Below are 15,847 nucleotides of genomic sequence, written 5' to 3' on the forward strand. Positions count from 1 at the left end.
AAACTCAGGTCTTCCTGACTCTTAAGTTCAGCCATCTAATGAAGATTCAAGTGCTTTACTAACTTTAAAACACTTCCAGTTATTACTTATGTCAATGACCCCCAGATATGTCTTCAACCTTGACCTCCCTCCCAGATTCTAGTTCTACTTTTTTGGGGGAGAAAAGGAGCCAATTGGGGTTAAGCCCAGGGTCACAACACAGTTAGTAAGTGTCTGAGGCAGGATTCGAACTCAGGTCCTCCTGACTCCAGGGCCAGTGCTCTATCCACTGTACCATGTAGCTGCCCCTACTCCTAATTCCTAATTCCCTGTGTCACTTTGACCACAACAACTTCCACTCACCCTCCAAACATCTCAGGTTCCTGAGCCCAAGAGCCCCTGGAAATAGCAGTGCTCTCCCATCCAAATTCCCAGCTCTGCTTTTAGGCTGGGTCCTGTAGCCATCAGTGAGGGGAGCAACCCCAGGGGATGATTCCTCACCACTACCGGCTGCTCAGACCAACTACCACCAGCAGGCAAGAAGCCTTGGGCAGAGCAGCAGCTCTCTGCACCACTGTTCTTCCTTGCAGCTTAGGTTTGGAAGTCATTATTGTTTCTGGGAGGCAATTCTGGTGGAGATGGGACCTGGCAAATGCTTCTGAGGAACCTCAGCAGCCAAAGCTATTGAAGACCCAGAAAAGACAATTCTCCACACCAAAGTCCTTGGCGCTATCATATGGTTCAACATTAGAACAGATAAGACTTTATCAATGGAAATTACACCAAAGAAGATGCAGGACGATCTATTTTGCCACAGTACCCTAAGGGCCACTGGGCTTTTCTAACTGTGAGCTCTTTGAGAGCCAGAACTGTTTTCTTTGTGCTTAGAAAAGTCCTTTGTACATTGTAAATGCTTAATAAATGCTCATTCATTCATTCTTGGACTATTGTAGTAGCTTCTTAACTGGTCCCCTTTGCTTCTAGCCTTTTCCTATTCTAATCTGTCCTACAAACCCATCACCAGATTAATCTTCCTAAAGCACTGTTTTGGAGTCTTTTTGGGGAAAGGTTAGTTTTTTATTTTATTTAGTAATAAAAGGCGCTAAAATGTCTAATAATATTACAAAATATTTACTACTACAGAATTTTAGGTCACAGTTTCTAGAATTTAAGTTACTTTCTTGCCCATATGTCTATGCTCCTTTTCAAAAATCCTCAACAGCATCCCCTTGCCTACAGGATGAAGTCCAAACTATTTCAACTGGCAGACAAAGGCTCTCCACAGTCTGTCCCCAACTCCTCTTCCTAAATGTTCATTGCACTACTCTGGACTTGAGTACCATACTCCTGCCAAATTGTAACACCAATTTTTCTCCTTGAGCCCACCTTGTGCTTTCCTGATTCTCTTTTCTCATTCTATCTATTCCTTCTCCTGAAATGTCTTCACCCCCCCCCCACCTTTTCTATTTGAAGAAATTTTACCTATCCTTCAAAGCCCAACTCAAATGCCAACTCCTGTATCAAGTCTTCCCTGATTCCCCCAGCCAGAAATCATCTCTTTTCCCTCTGAATTTCTACATTTTTATTTGTACCATTGATATGACACTGTTCTGTATTATATTTATTTGTATGCTCATCTTTCTTTCCTTCTGAAAGGAAGCCTGGGTAGCAGCAAGAGCATTAGCTGTTAAGTGTAGGGGACCTGGGTTCAAATGCTGCCTAGACACTTTAAGTAGCTGTGTGGCCATAAGCAAACCACTTAACCTCTGGGAGCCTCAGTCGCCTTGTCTGTAAAATGGGGATCATAATATACTACCTATCTTACAGGATTGCTGTGAAAAAAGTGATTTCGCAAACCTCCTAGCATTATAGAAACTTGACTTACTTTTCATATCTGGATTGTGAGCTTCTTGAGAACTTTGTATCTTGTATTTGTTTCTCTCCACCTCCCACGCTGGTAGTTGTGTATATAATATATATTCAATAAATGTTGCCTGACTGGCTGGCTGGATGAAGTGGATTTCTGGGAGGTAACAGCTACTTTTCTGGCTAATTGGGTAGATGGCTAGGTTCATTCATTCCACTTTTATTTCAAGAAATCTTAACTAGGCTTTAAGGAGAGATACTTTGGACAAGACTTCCGACCCTTTGCTCCAGCTTTTGGCACAGTTGGAGACATAAACTAGCTAAGTAACAAGGCAGGACAATATGAGACTAATTAGCCCAGCTGGGTTAAACAGTAGGCAATGTCTGAATGAGATCTCAAGTGGAGAAAAGGGCGCAGCCCTAGGGTCCATATCTGTTCCTGGCTTGCTGGGGGAGTGGGGGTGGTGGTGGTGTTAGTACAGAATGGGGCAAGGGTGAGCATAGGGAAATGAGCTGAGGAAGGGTGGAGTGAAGAGAGAGGGACAGTGAAAGGAGGGAGAGTGTGGGGGTGATCCAGTACCTCACTCCAGGATCTGTCTCCCTGGGTTTGTGGCAGAGAGGAGGCACCCCCAGATCTCTAAGCTGAGGTTTCTCTGGGCAGCTCGGGTCTTTTTTATGCGGGGCCCAGGCTGGGGCCGGGAGGGGGAGGGACAGCGGCAGGTGACGGGAGCCCACGGGGCTATAAATAGGGGTAAAAGCGTCACTTGGCCGGCCCGGAGAGGGACAGGGGCTGGACAGGGGCTGCGGGCGCAGACACTGGGCAGGGCGGGGCAGGGCAGGGCAGGGCAGGGCAGCGCAGAGAGGAGGGAGCCGTCGGGAGCCAGAGCTAGAACCAGAGCCGTCGGGGAGCCGTGATGGGGTCCCACAGGCCACCGAGCCGTTTGTGGAGCTCAGGCCTCCGGGGTGGGGTGGGCGCTGACGGCGAGGACGACGGGCCAGTGTGGACCCCCAGCCCGACCAGTCGCAACTACCTGCTCAGCTTGAGGCCCGAGATCAGGTGCGAGCCGAGGCCTTTGGGCTCAGGGTGGTGGGGGCAGGGAGGAGGGTGGGACTGAGGAGAGGGAACCGGGAGGGGGTTCCCTCGGTTCGCAGTCCCAGGCGGGCCCGAGGAGGGATCCACTGTCACTGGAAGGCAGGGCGGGGTTTGTCGGGGCGGGGACGAGGGAGAAGGGACAGTTTGCTCCTAGAGAGCCTTTGGGTGCTGGGTGGGACAGGGGCTAAAGGAGTGCCTACGAGGGGAGGGTGAGGGCGGTGAGGAGGACGATGACCCTACTGCATCCCTCTTCCCCCAGGGAAAGGGAAAGGGAAGGAAAGAGAGGAGGGAAAAGAATTGGGCAATGGAAACTTGTAAGGTGTTGGCGCCCAGGGGTGCAGAGCTGGGGCTTGTGGTAACCCGTCAGAAGGCAGAAAGGGCCCCCAATCTGATCTCAGCCCAGGGGAATCAGGGAGGGAAAGGGAGAGGTGGGTGCGAGGAGGAAGACACTGAAGAATCCCATTCTGTTGAGGGACTTGAGGGACCTCGAGGGCTCTAGAAGAACCCGACTCCCAGAATCTGCTGTAGCCAGCCTTTAGGGTCCCAGAAAGAATCTGAGCCCCCCCTTCCCCCCCCCCCCCCAAGCGTCTTGATCCTGGTATGGATCCTTAGTTCTCGGTGAAAATAAGTCCATTCACTGGGAGAATGGGACAGGGTGGGGGTGGGGGTGGGGTGGGGTGCTTGCTTTAGAATGATTTCAGGGGAGGGGCTGGAAGCAACGAGCTTGGTGCCTTAAATTCCTTTTGCCAAGAACCAAAGCTCTTCATTCCACAGAGACAGAGCTTCCAGAGCTGGGGGGGAGAGAGGTCAGCCCTGACTGCCATTCACACTAAGGCTAAAGGAGTGGTCATTTCTGGAGAGCAAATTTTTACTCATGGGAAAGGGGAGAGGGCTAGAGACACTGCATCTGTATTGGGGGACGGAATGAGGCACGTCAACGAAGGGGAATGGGCGTCCAAATATCTGGGGACTGGACTTGGGTTTTTTAGTATGATTTCTCGAGGGGAACCTTAGCTCAGGCTAAGCAGCAGTCCATAGCCAGCTAATGCTGTTCCTGTTTTGTCTGGAAACTTTCTCCAGGAAAGACAAATCTACCTGAGACAGGAGACACCCCCAGAGCTGCTTTGAGAGGCTGGGGCAAAATTTAGGGTTAAATAGGAGTAACCCCTGGCTGATGGGGCAATGAGTGGCCAGGACGGAGGCTCCCTTTTGGGGGTCGAGGATTAATTGCTCTGTTAGAAACAATCTGTCTTGTTTAATGTGGAAGGGAGGGGAGAGAGAGGTCCTACTGACCAGCCTTACTTCTTCCCTCTCCCTGTGATCCCCCAGTCTTTTGAGCAAACTCAATTCTTGGGATATTATTGGCTGTTTAGCTGGAGCAGCTGCACCAAGAAAAGTCTAAGAAACACAGGAGTTGCATATACAGATGGAGAAACCTACAGATAGGGAAACAGCAACACAAACACATTATGATAGAGACATATAGGCATGTGTCCCTTCTAAAAAGATCCCTCCCTCCCCTAACTCTGGAGCAGATTTTTCAGAAAGAAATTAGACTGGGCATGGAATTAGGCTAGCTATTTTGACTCTGGAATTGGGCCTGTTTTAGGCCTACGAGACCCGGTGGATTGTAGAGGAGACAACACCATCACTAGGAAATTCTTTTGGGACATATCGTCCCCTGAAAACAGAACAAGGGAAGCAGGTTCTGGGCAACAGGGACATTCAAGAAAAAGTCCACTATGTTTCCCATTTGACTGGATCAGTAGTATTGACCTTGGCGCTGGAGAAGTTCAGATGTAACCGGAACCAGTTTCTGTACAAAACCTGACGAATGGTGTCACATGTCAGAGTACGGCGTTGAGAGTTGGTGTTTGGGACGAAGTTAGATATGACTGAGCCCTGCCTGCCAAGACAAACTCCCCGCTCCCTCCTGCCCACTGGCTTTCAGGAAAAACTGGAGTCAAATTTGGATGCTCATTACAGACCCTGGTGGAGCTGGCTCTTTTGCAAACCCAGAGCCTGACATTCTTGTCCTGGTGACCTGTCTGGGTTCTGACTGGATGCTCTGGCTTTTGTCAGAGCCAGTAAGAAAAGGGAGCAGATGATGACAACAACAACAAACACTATAGCAGCTAGCATTTGTATAGTGTTTTAAGATTTGGACAGCACTTTACATTGTCATTTGATCCTCACAACAACAATCCTGGGTGGTGGGTGCCATTTTATAGATGTGGAAACTGAGGCTCGGAAAGGTTAAGTGACTTACCCAGTGTCACACAGCCAGCAAGTGTCTCGGAAAAGATTTGAGCTCGGGTCTTCCTGACTCCAAGTCTAACACTGCAGCACATGTAATATAGAACAGTTTACAAACTCAGACTAGGGAGACCAGAGGAGGTAAGGGAAAGGAGTAGGAGTATCAGTGTAATTACTGGAGGGAATGTTTTTCATGGGAGTAGGAGAACAGTTTTTTGCACCTTCCTAGCTGGTATCTCTAGCCTTCCTGCTCCCTTCCCCCACACCCTTCCCTGTAATGTGACCCTGTTTTTTTCCTCTAGTTCTGTTAGTTTTACAAAAGGCAATGTCTGGTTATTCAGAGCAGCACTAGACTATGAGGTAGAGGAGTAGCTGCTGGTTAATCTGAGACAACCAGCAGTCGTTCAGTGAGTAACTATTTATTGAATATCTACATGTACAAGGTAGTGGGCTTGTAACAGCTGGAATGTACAGAAGAGGGAAGCAGGAGGACAGGGACAGTCCTATGGAGATTTACAGTGGCCATCCGCTGGGCGTTTGTTCAGTCTCACTCTGGTATTCAGAGAGAGGAAGCTCTTTAACTTTTAAAATTAAAAAAAAAGTTTTTAGACAGCTTTTTAAAAAATGAACTTTTTATTCAGTTACATGTAAAAACAATTTTTATCATTTGTTTTTAAACTTTGAGTTCCAAATTCTTTCCCTTCCCTCCTTCCCATTGAGAAGACAAGTAATTCGATATAGGTTATACATGTGTAGTGATGCAAAACATTTCCATAATAGTCATGTTGTGAAAGAAAACATAGGCAAAAAAAAGAAACCTCAAGCAAAATAAAGAAGGTAAAAAAAGTATGCTTCAATCTGTATTCAGGCACCATCAGTTCTTTCTCTGGGGATGGATAGCATTTTTCATCATAAGTCCTTCAGAATTGTCTTGGATCACTGTATTGCTGGGAATAGTTAAGCCATTCACAGCTGATTTCTTACATTATTTCACTTTGCATCAACTCATGTAAGTTAAAGACAACTTGTCAAAGTCAATATTCATATCCTAAACTTGGAGTATGGACACTCAGAATACTAAGGAGCCTTTTCCTTTTAAAAAATATTTTAACATATTTAACTATTTTTTAAATAAAGTTTTATTTCTTCTCTCTCTCTCCTACCTCCATTAAAAAAAGAAAAACAAAACTCTTGTAACCAGTATGTACAGTCAAGGAAAATAAATTCCTGCATTTGCCATGTGCAAAAATATGTCTCATTCTGCACCTTGAGCCCATTACCTCTTCAAAGAGGCTTTTCTAGCACAGGTCTCTTATCCAGGGCTCCTGCCTAGCCTCTGTTTCCTGCCTGTTTAACCTCCAATTGTCCTGAGGGGCAGTGATAGGCATGGAAAATATCAAGGCTCAGTCTGGAAAATATCAGGAACCTTCAGGGCTCAGTGAAGAGGAAGGCTTTAGATAAAGTAGTTCTTAACCTTTTTGTGTGTCGTGGAGCCCATCTGGCAGTCTGGTGAAGCCTGTGTACCCCTCCTCAGACTAATGTTTTCAAATACATGAAAGATAATACCCAGAGTTACAGAGGAAATCAAAATTTGATGAAAATAGACATGTAATTTCTTTCCCATCCAAGTTCATGGATCCACTGAAATGTACCATGGACCCCAGTTTAGATAATCCAAACACTTGACTCAAGAAATAGTTCACAGGGTCTGGTTCTGTGATATTCAGGTGAGGCATTCCAAACCATCTCTGAGAAGGGTCTGACCTGGGGAAGAGTTTGACCTATAGTTTGCATGGACGGGGGCAAGGTAAGGGATTGTAGTGGGAGACTTTTTCCTTTGCCTGTGGGGGAGGGAGATGAGGGAAAAGGGAAGGGAGGCTCTTACCCAAGAGAGTCTATCTGAGGACAGTTGCTGACGCAGTACCCAGTCCTAGCTAAGGGGTCCGGCTGTTGTCAGGTAATGGAACATCTGAGTTGATTGTCTTTACAAGAACGCTGAGAATCCTAGGGCCATTACTGGCAGGCTGGCTTGGGCCTAGTTCCCTGTCCTCCCTGTCAGCCGACTGCATTTTTCTCTTTATGGCCATTCTTGGAACTCTTGGGGCTTAGTGAAGAATTACTCCCGCTGGCTATTCTGGGGATGGGCTGCCTTTGGGAACCAGAGGAGACAGAGGCTGGGTTCAAGCACCTGGTACAGGAGTCACAGGGAACCAGAAGCTTCCACTAGGGCACAGACTCTGCCCCTTTCTGCTATAGTGGTTTCTAGTCACACAGCTACCCTAGGGTGTATTTCTAAAAACCAACCGAAGAGGACTGTCACAGAGTTGCAGTGGCCACAATAACAGGGTTGGAGTCAGGAAGACCTGAGTTTGAATTCTGCCTCAGACACTAGCTGTGGGGCAAGTCACAGGATCTCTCTCAGTTGTGATTTTCTCATTTGTGAAATGATAATAATAATGGCGCTTACCTCATGGGGTTGTTGTGAGGACCCAGTGAGGGTCTTTGCAAATATGTAAGGGTGTATGCAATATATATACGGCTCTTTGCAAACATTGAAGCACTATGTACATGTTAGCTATTATATTTCACTAATCCAACAGACATATATGGCTTCACAGCTCATCATTAGGTTGCCCTATATGTAGGTAGAAATACAAACCAAGCCTTATAGCCCTAGGAGTACATAGACCATCCCAGGCTGCACACCCATTCTAGCCCCCTATGTGTGATGTAGCAGGAGAAAAATGACAACCTGGATTTGAAGTTAGAGAACTTAGATTGGATTGTGGCTCTATTTCCTACTTATTGGTATGATCTGGGGCGGGTCATTTACTGCTCTGGGCCTCGGTTTCCTTATCTGTAAAATGAGGGAATCTGACTAGATCATCCCTAGAGTCACTTCCCAGTCTTATGATCTTATTACTTTCGATAAAAATGAAGGTGGATGAAGCAGATGTTGCTTAGAATTGGGAGGTGGGCTAAAGGGAACAGGTACCAAGCAGGACAGGATGGAGATGCCTAAGGACAATGAGATTGCCTGAGCTCCTGGACCCCACTCCTCATGTCCTAGGTCGCTCTGCACACACAGCTTCTTTAGAATGGATTTCTGAACTCTCAGGGCTAAGAGTCAAGCCTGAAGTGAGTTGTCAATCCCTGGTTACTTCCTGCCTTCTCAACTCAGGTGCTTCCTCATACCAAGGGGACATCTTCCTCCTTCCCTCTTTTATTTTTGGCAATAGAAGCCACTACCCATGTGAGTGACTCCACGTTCTGTCCCTGGCTTGCAGCTAAGTCTGAGTGGTACATCTTTCTGGTAAATCTTGCTTTCATTCAGTCAATACAGAAATATATATGGATTACCCCCTGTAGGCCCAACACTAGATGCTGTGGGAGACACAAAGGAGCTAGGCCTTGAAGGTTGTATAGGATCTGAATAAGTAGAAAGGAGAAAGAAGAGAGACATAAACACGGAGGAGGAAATCAGTAGGAGAAATTCCTGAGGGAGTACAGAGATCTGATTGGCTAGAGCATAAGTATATTTTAGAGAGTCATGGGAAATAAGGTTAGATTAGTGTGGCACCAAATCACAGAACTCCTCAAGAGCCAGGAAGAGGAGGTTAGGGGCAAAAAACAGTGTTAACAACAGGTACTGTAAGTTTTCTGAACAGAGCTACGACATGATGATAGTAGTAAGTCTGATTATGTTGGTTGGGTTAGGAGGAGGACAGACCAGCTTGAGACAGTAAAGATACTGCTTCACAGGTCTTGTTAGGAAGAGATGAAGGCCTGGTAGTGGTGGTAGTCATTGGGAGTGGAGAAAAAGGATGACTAAAAAAGAAATTTAGATGAAAGGCTGGGTAGGATTAGGTGATTGTAGATGATGAAGGAGAAGCATGAGTCATAAAGGAGTTCATGGTTTTTTGTACGACTAAAACTTTAGGAAGGGGCAGCTAGGTGTTGTAGTGGATTGAGTGGCCTGGAGTCAGGAAGACTCATCTTCATTAGTTCAAATCTGGTCTCAGACGCTCGCCGTGTGACCCTGGGCTAATCACTTCACCCTGTTTGCCTCAGTTTCTTCATCTGTAAAATCATCTGGAGAAGGAAGTAACAAACCACTCCAGTATCTTTCCCAAGAAATCCCCAAATGGGGTCACAAAAATTTGGATATGACTGGACAACAATAACAACAAAACTTAGGCTGAATGGGAGAATTAACCAACATAGGGACATTAAATAGGATGATCTATGTTTGCAAGAAAGATGAACTTGGTTTTAGACTTGAATTGATGGCAAAAATGGAACAACTATCCTAGAGACATGGACCCAGAGCTTGAGTGGGAGGTTTGGGATAAGAGATGAGATGTGGGAATTACCTTCCAGGTGTGTGTGTCATTGTTAAAGGGAGTAGCTGTAGAAAAAATTAGAAGGCTAAAGATTGGGCCTTGGTGAATCCTGTAAGTTAGAGGGTAGAAGAGAAAGATAAGCAAGTGAGAGAAACATAAGTTAAATGGGACTGAGTATAGAATCAGGGAAGCCAAGTGAGGAAGCTTGTGTGTGTGTGTGTGCGCGAGTGCGCGAGAGTGCGAGGTAAGGTGGGGGGCGGATAATCAAATGGTATCAAATGCAGTAGGAGGTTCAAGTAGAATGAGGATTGAGAAAAATCGTGATTGAGTTTATTAAGAAGGTCATTTGTGAGCTTCTTGAGAACAGTTTTATTGGTGGTGGGTATAGAAGACAAGTTTACAGGAGGCAAGTGTTGACAAATTGGAGGCAGCCAATTTAGACTGCTCATAGAGAAATTTGCAAATGTAAAAGAAAGAAACAGAATGGTAGCCAGCAAGGTCAAGAAAAACAGTTTTTTTTAAAAGATAAAGAAGACCTATTTATGTTTTAGGACAGAAAGGATGGTATTTCAGGAGAGAAATGAAAGACTTTGGAGAGAGAGGAAGCAAGAGTGGGAACAAGGTCCCTTAGGAATTGAGGAGGGATAGGATTTTTTTGGACGTCACTCAGACTTTCTGGAATGTAGTTTCCTCATTTGCAAGGTGAGGAAGTTGGAGTAGATGGTTTCTAAGATCTTTTCTGGTTCTAACTCTATGATCCTATGACACAGGGCACAAGTGAGACACACATCTTCCTATGTGATTGGAGGATGAGACAAAAGGATGTGGACAGGGACAAAAGTGGTGAGATAATGGTAGCTGAGAGAACTTTGACCTGGGAGCCTTGATCCTTTCGATAAAGTTGAAGATCTGAGATCATTTGCTTTTATTCTTCCTTAGGTCTCTGGGATACCCAGAGACCTAGCCTATTTCTACTTCTCACCTTTTCTGAATTCTCCTTTGGCTTCTTTGGGAAGGAAAGTTTCTGGTGGCTAGCCAGAATCACTGGAGAGAAGGGATCCATCTGGTGCAAGGTTAACATTGATGGAGCAGGGCATCTCGAGGTTCCTGCTGGATTAACTGCTTTCACTTTTTCCTATTCTCCAACCCTCCCAGCTGGTTTGTGTTGTGCCACCTCTTTAACCATTTAACATGTTAATATAATGGGTGTTCTCAAAGCCAGCCTGCCCCTTGTTCTTAGGGAATGGTATGGAAGCTTTCTCTTGGGGGCCTGTCTCTGGTTGGGTGCCGCTTCCATAGCAGGGACCTTGGGTAGATAGAGTGGGGTTTCCATTCTACATATCAAGGATGTACATGAACTAATCACACATCCCTTACAGTTCTGGAGGGTGGGGGGATGCTGGATCCAGTGGGATATGTCTATCTCAAGCGGTGTCCCCTAAGTGGATTCCTGCCTAACCTCATTTCCTGGATTCTGCTGCTAACGAGCTCTTGGTTTCAGGGATGTTGCTGTCGGGCAATGGGGCTGCTTGCTAACTCAAGCAAGCCGACTAAGACAGCTGGACCCTTTTAATAGAAAGCCTGTCCAGTGCCAGATGGCGGGTGATTAATACTCTCGACCGTTGTTGACTTCACCTTCTCTCTATGCTTTTCTGCCTAATGGTTCTGTTTGCTGTTTCTGCTTAGCTTATCAAGCAACCGGTTGTCTCACCCCAGCTCTGGAAGGTAAACTCATATTGCATTAAATTTCTCTGACCACCCCTTTTCTTGGGCCTATGCACTGGAGTTGCCTCTGGGTGAATGCTTGGACACTAACTAAACTGCATGGGGTGGGGAAGGAGGGATGCTTGGGGAGGGAAAGAAAGGAAATAGGGTGGGGGGAGGGTACTCACATGAGCCTGGCTCTTCTTGTAGGGTCCAGATTTGGCCCTTGCATGACTTACCTTAAAAGGGGTGGAGGGACCAAGGATCAAGCTGACCACAGATGAGTCCTTAAGATGGTTGGAGCAGTCTATTTGTCCTTTAAGGGCAAGGGAGATTTCCTTCTAGAGATACCTTGGAAAAAGAATGGGGACCACCAGCCAAATGATCCAATTATTTTCCCTGTCATCCTAGGTTTTTATAGCTGGAAAGCAACTACTTGTTCCCCTAGATCTGTCTTTTCATGCTCCCTCTCTGCTTCATGTCTTCTCTCCCAAGTCTGAGATCTCTCCTTCTGATCTGGTTGAGCTACTTGGTATGGTCAGAGATGAGAATCTTTCCTGTCCTCTTCCCACCTCTTGGGTACAATCCCAGACTGGAAGATTTATGAAGAGCTAGTCAAAGCCCCTTTACTGAATGAAAGTTTTTTTGGACAGATAATAAAAGAAGGGTTTAAAATATATATATATGTATATGTACCCTAAACATATACCATGACACAGTGAGTGCGTGGTTTTGCAAGACCTGAATTCAAATCCCAGCTTTATCATTTGTATCCTTGTCACTTAAAAGTTCCTTAACCTCCCTGGGCCTCAGTTTCCTCATCCATAGTAGGAGGAGATTAAACTAAATGTCCTCAAAGTTTCTCCTAGCTCGCAATTGACCTAGGTGGTAAAGGTGGTAAAGGACTAGGGTTCTGCACAAGGATTCAGGAAGACCTGAATTCAAATTTGACCTCAGATACTTTACAGCTGTGTGGTCCTAGGCAAGTCACTTAATCTCCTGTCAGTTTCCTTAAATGTACACTGGGGATAGTAATAGCACCTACCTCCCAAGGCTGTTTTTTTTTTTTAAGAATTTTTATTTTGTTTGTTTTTTTGAAGAGGAGAAGGCAGGGCAATTGGGATTAAGTGACTTGCCCAAGGTCACACAGCTAGTAAGTGTGTCAAGTGTCTGAGGATGGATTTGAACTCAGGTCCTTCTGACTCCAGGGCCGGTGCTCTACTCTCTTTGTGGTCTAGCTGCCCCCAAGGCTGTTTTGAGGATAAAATTGACGGTATTTGTCAAAGTATTTTGCAAACTTCAAAATGCTAAATTAATAAAATAAATTAATCAATTAATTAAATCAATCAATTAATAAATTAATCAAAATGCTAAATAAATGCTAATTACTATTATTATCATGATCTGTGATCTTGATAATAGTAACAGCTTAAATAAATTACATATATATATATATATATAAAATAAGTAACAGCTTAAAAGACCTGAATTGGAACATCACCATAAAATGTGTGATTCCGTTTCTTTTTGATTTGAAGATTTTCCCCAACTGTTCTTACTGCCGATGAGGAGACAATTGTCATCCTTACCTAGTTACTCACCGTATATTAAGGATCTTTCCAAATGTTTGCTTATGAGTATTAATATGGAGCATGAGTATGCTTTCTATCTGTTTCTGGGTGGTTTTGGAGGCGAGGGAATGAAATTTGAGACAGAGTAGAAGTAGCCTGAAGGAGCAGAGTGATGATATTTGGTCTAAGAAAATGCCTCAGGTGTTTCTCCGCCCCTGCCCCAATTAACAAATACAGATCCCAAGAAGAGCTCCATGTGTCATCAAAGCTGATTCACTTCCGATTTTTCCATCTTAAACTTTTCATTCCTCCAAACCTAACCCGTACCTGACCTTCAGTCCTGGACCCCAGGTTTGGAAGACTGAGCCATAGATTTTGAGCAAAGGCAATCAAAACGACAGATATTCATTAAGTATCTACAGTAAACCACCCTACAAGGTGCTGTGAATATACTTTGATTTTTTTCAGACCTCTTCTTCTCTTGGTCCAGAGAACTCTGAGTATAGAAACTCCCTCTACAAATTTAAATCTTCCGTTCTTTTGCAACTTGGAACCTTAGAGAATCGTCTCAGGGCCCTGAGAAAGGTTAAACGACCCCTCCAGGGTCACCTGGCTGGTATATGTCAGAAGAGGGCCTTGAACTAAGGTCTCTCTCCTGACCTTGCAGTCTACTCTGTCCATGGTGCCGTGCTATCTCTTGATTAACTTTGAAATCCTGAAGTCTTCATGACTGTTTTTTTCTCTCTTTATGTTCAACCAAACTTGAAGAGGGAAATTGGACCAGTGACTAGAGAAACAGGCTTGAAGCCAGGAGGATCTGGGTTTGAATCCTACCCTTGCCACATACTAGCTGTGGGATTTTGAGTAAGTCACTCAACCTCTAGGCGCTCTGGCCAGCTGTCTAAGTTGCAGAGAAGATGCCAGCCTGGATTGGTAGGGGGACTTACCTCCCGTGGAAATTCCCTACACAAAGGAAATCAAGCCTCAGTCCCTATCAACCCTCTTATCCATGGCTGAGAAATCTTCCTCAGACTTTTAACTGAACAGTTCTGGTCTCAGAAGACTAGGATGAGGCTTGGAGAGAAGATATTTAAGGTTTGAATTGTGATTATAGTGGAATGTAGGATATAAGTGTCAGGGTTGGGCTTTTGATGAGGTCATGGAACTGCCCAACACAGGTCTCTTTTTACAATAGAAGTGTACCCTGCTTGTGTCTTCAGTGAGGAGAGGATCAGCCTGTTAGATCTTCCCTCAAGTTATGGTGGTTAGGCAGTTTGGGGAAATGAGCATTTTCTGGCATAGTGAGTCATCATAGATCACACCCAGAATTGTTACTAGGAATTTTTGCTCTTGGGGCAAGCACTAGAAACTGTACCCAGGAAAAGTGGCACAAATTTGAGTTAGGGTGGGTGGAGTAGGGCAGTGGGGTTGTGGGTAGAGAGAGAAGCTCACCCCGGCACCATCTGTTAGCTTCCTGGTTGAACTAATGATTTTTGCTAACTAGGTTCTAATTTCTTGTTTCTATGTTGCTGAAAGGCTATGGGTGCTATCAGTATTTGTTTCAGACAAAGCCCAAGCTGCCTAATCCTATTTATACACATACCTGAGTACATTCCATATTTAAGTGACTTTGGAGGAAGAAGAGAAGATTATTGAGGCCAGTGAGGCTTATTGAGAAAGATTTGGAAGAAGTTTGAGGAGCTACAGGGCCAGCATAGTTTCATCGAATCTGAGGCATGGAGGACTGTGAACAGGAAAGCCTCCCTTGTCTATTATTAACTTTGTGCTATCACTGTGGGAAAGGTTCCTACGTGGGGAGAAAACAGGGCTAAGTCAGGGCACCTACCTCACCGTGAGCTCAGAAGTCTTGATTTTTCCATAGAGATTCTTCCAGAACTTTGTCCCTCCCTCCTTTGTTTTTAGTGACATCTAACCCAAATCTACACTGGCCTTGAGAATGAATGGAAAATATTCATAAATTCCCAATAAAACATGGATATGTGGTTCTTGTTTGTGGCCTCCTTCCCTCCATCTGCACTAGAAAGGGTGATCATGTGAACAGGAAGACATTTCCCCAGGCCCCCCAGTTTCCCCTTCCTAAGAATTTCACCCCCGAGAGTAAGCCACTCTCAGTGACTCATCTCCCACATGACTGTTACTTTTGCTCTTCCAATGATGGTCCTTGCACTTCGAAGAAATTATGGGGGGAGGGTATGGGAGGCACAGCGTGTTCAGATCACATCACTGGTGTGTGTGTGCTTCACGAGTGGGAACGCACTTATTTGTTGATCTGTGAAACATGAATGTGTCTGTGGAGTTGTGTAGAAAGGAGGGGCATCTCTGCCCTTGGTTACTCTTGGTGTAGTGAAGTGCCTGTGAACTTGGACAGACACATCAGAACTGTCCATAGGGAACCAAATCTCTCATCTTTGACAGGGGAAGAATTCTTTTACTGGAAACTTCCAGCTCCCAACATACATTTGATTTTTACAGTCCTAATACTCCCATGAGTTTCGAGTCCTGTTTATGTTTTGCAATGGGTGGCACTGAGCCGCAGAGTATTCACTGGGAATCAATTATCTGCAATTACATAGACTTGTAAGCTCTGGAAGGGATTTGCATATCCTCTGGCTTGGTAAATATTTGCCGAATTGAATTCCCACCCCAGCTTTGTGGCCCTGCCTGGGCTCAAGAGCAATTAAAATAAATCTCTCTTCTGGATGCTGTAATTCCAGAGGAACTAACGAATATTCTGCTTGCTGTCCAATTGTGGGGGCCTATAGCCTTGCTGCTTGGCAGATTTGGCCTCTCCTCCAGCTGAGTGTCTACTGCCCCCAAAGGCAAGGGCTTCTGGAGCTGGCCTAAGAGCTGGTAAGCAGCATCAGTGTCATAAGAAGGGCAGCAGGCAACCTTCCTGGAAGATGATTTGTAGGTATGGTGACCCTCTTTTCCAGACCCCGACTTAGGACTCATGGTCTGATGAAGGATTTTTTTTTAAATTAAGACTGCCTCATAAAATCTAGGCCCTTTGATTA

General features: G+C 45.2%; 1 protein-coding gene across 2 annotated transcripts in view; it reads left to right on the forward strand.

Moving 5' to 3' along the window:
* Positions 1-2,615: 2,615 nt before the first annotated feature.
* ALPK3 (alpha kinase 3) overlaps positions 2,616-15,847 on the forward strand; it is a 45,361-nt gene continuing 32,129 nt past the window's right edge. The window contains exons 1-2 of one of the 2 annotated variants that reach the window (XM_036737024.1): positions 2,616-2,902; positions 11,224-11,262. In XM_036737024.1, the coding sequence (XP_036592919.1) occupies positions 2,760-2,902; positions 11,224-11,262 (182 nt within the window). In that variant the 5' untranslated portion in view covers positions 2,616-2,759. The remainder of the gene's footprint in view (positions 2,903-11,223; positions 11,263-15,847) is intronic. The other variant, XM_036737025.1, reaches the window with a different exon arrangement.

The sequence above is a fragment of the Trichosurus vulpecula genome, chromosome 8 (genome assembly GCF_011100635.1).
Source record: "Trichosurus vulpecula isolate mTriVul1 chromosome 8, mTriVul1.pri, whole genome shotgun sequence".
Taxonomy (NCBI): Eukaryota; Metazoa; Chordata; class Mammalia; order Diprotodontia; family Phalangeridae; genus Trichosurus; species Trichosurus vulpecula.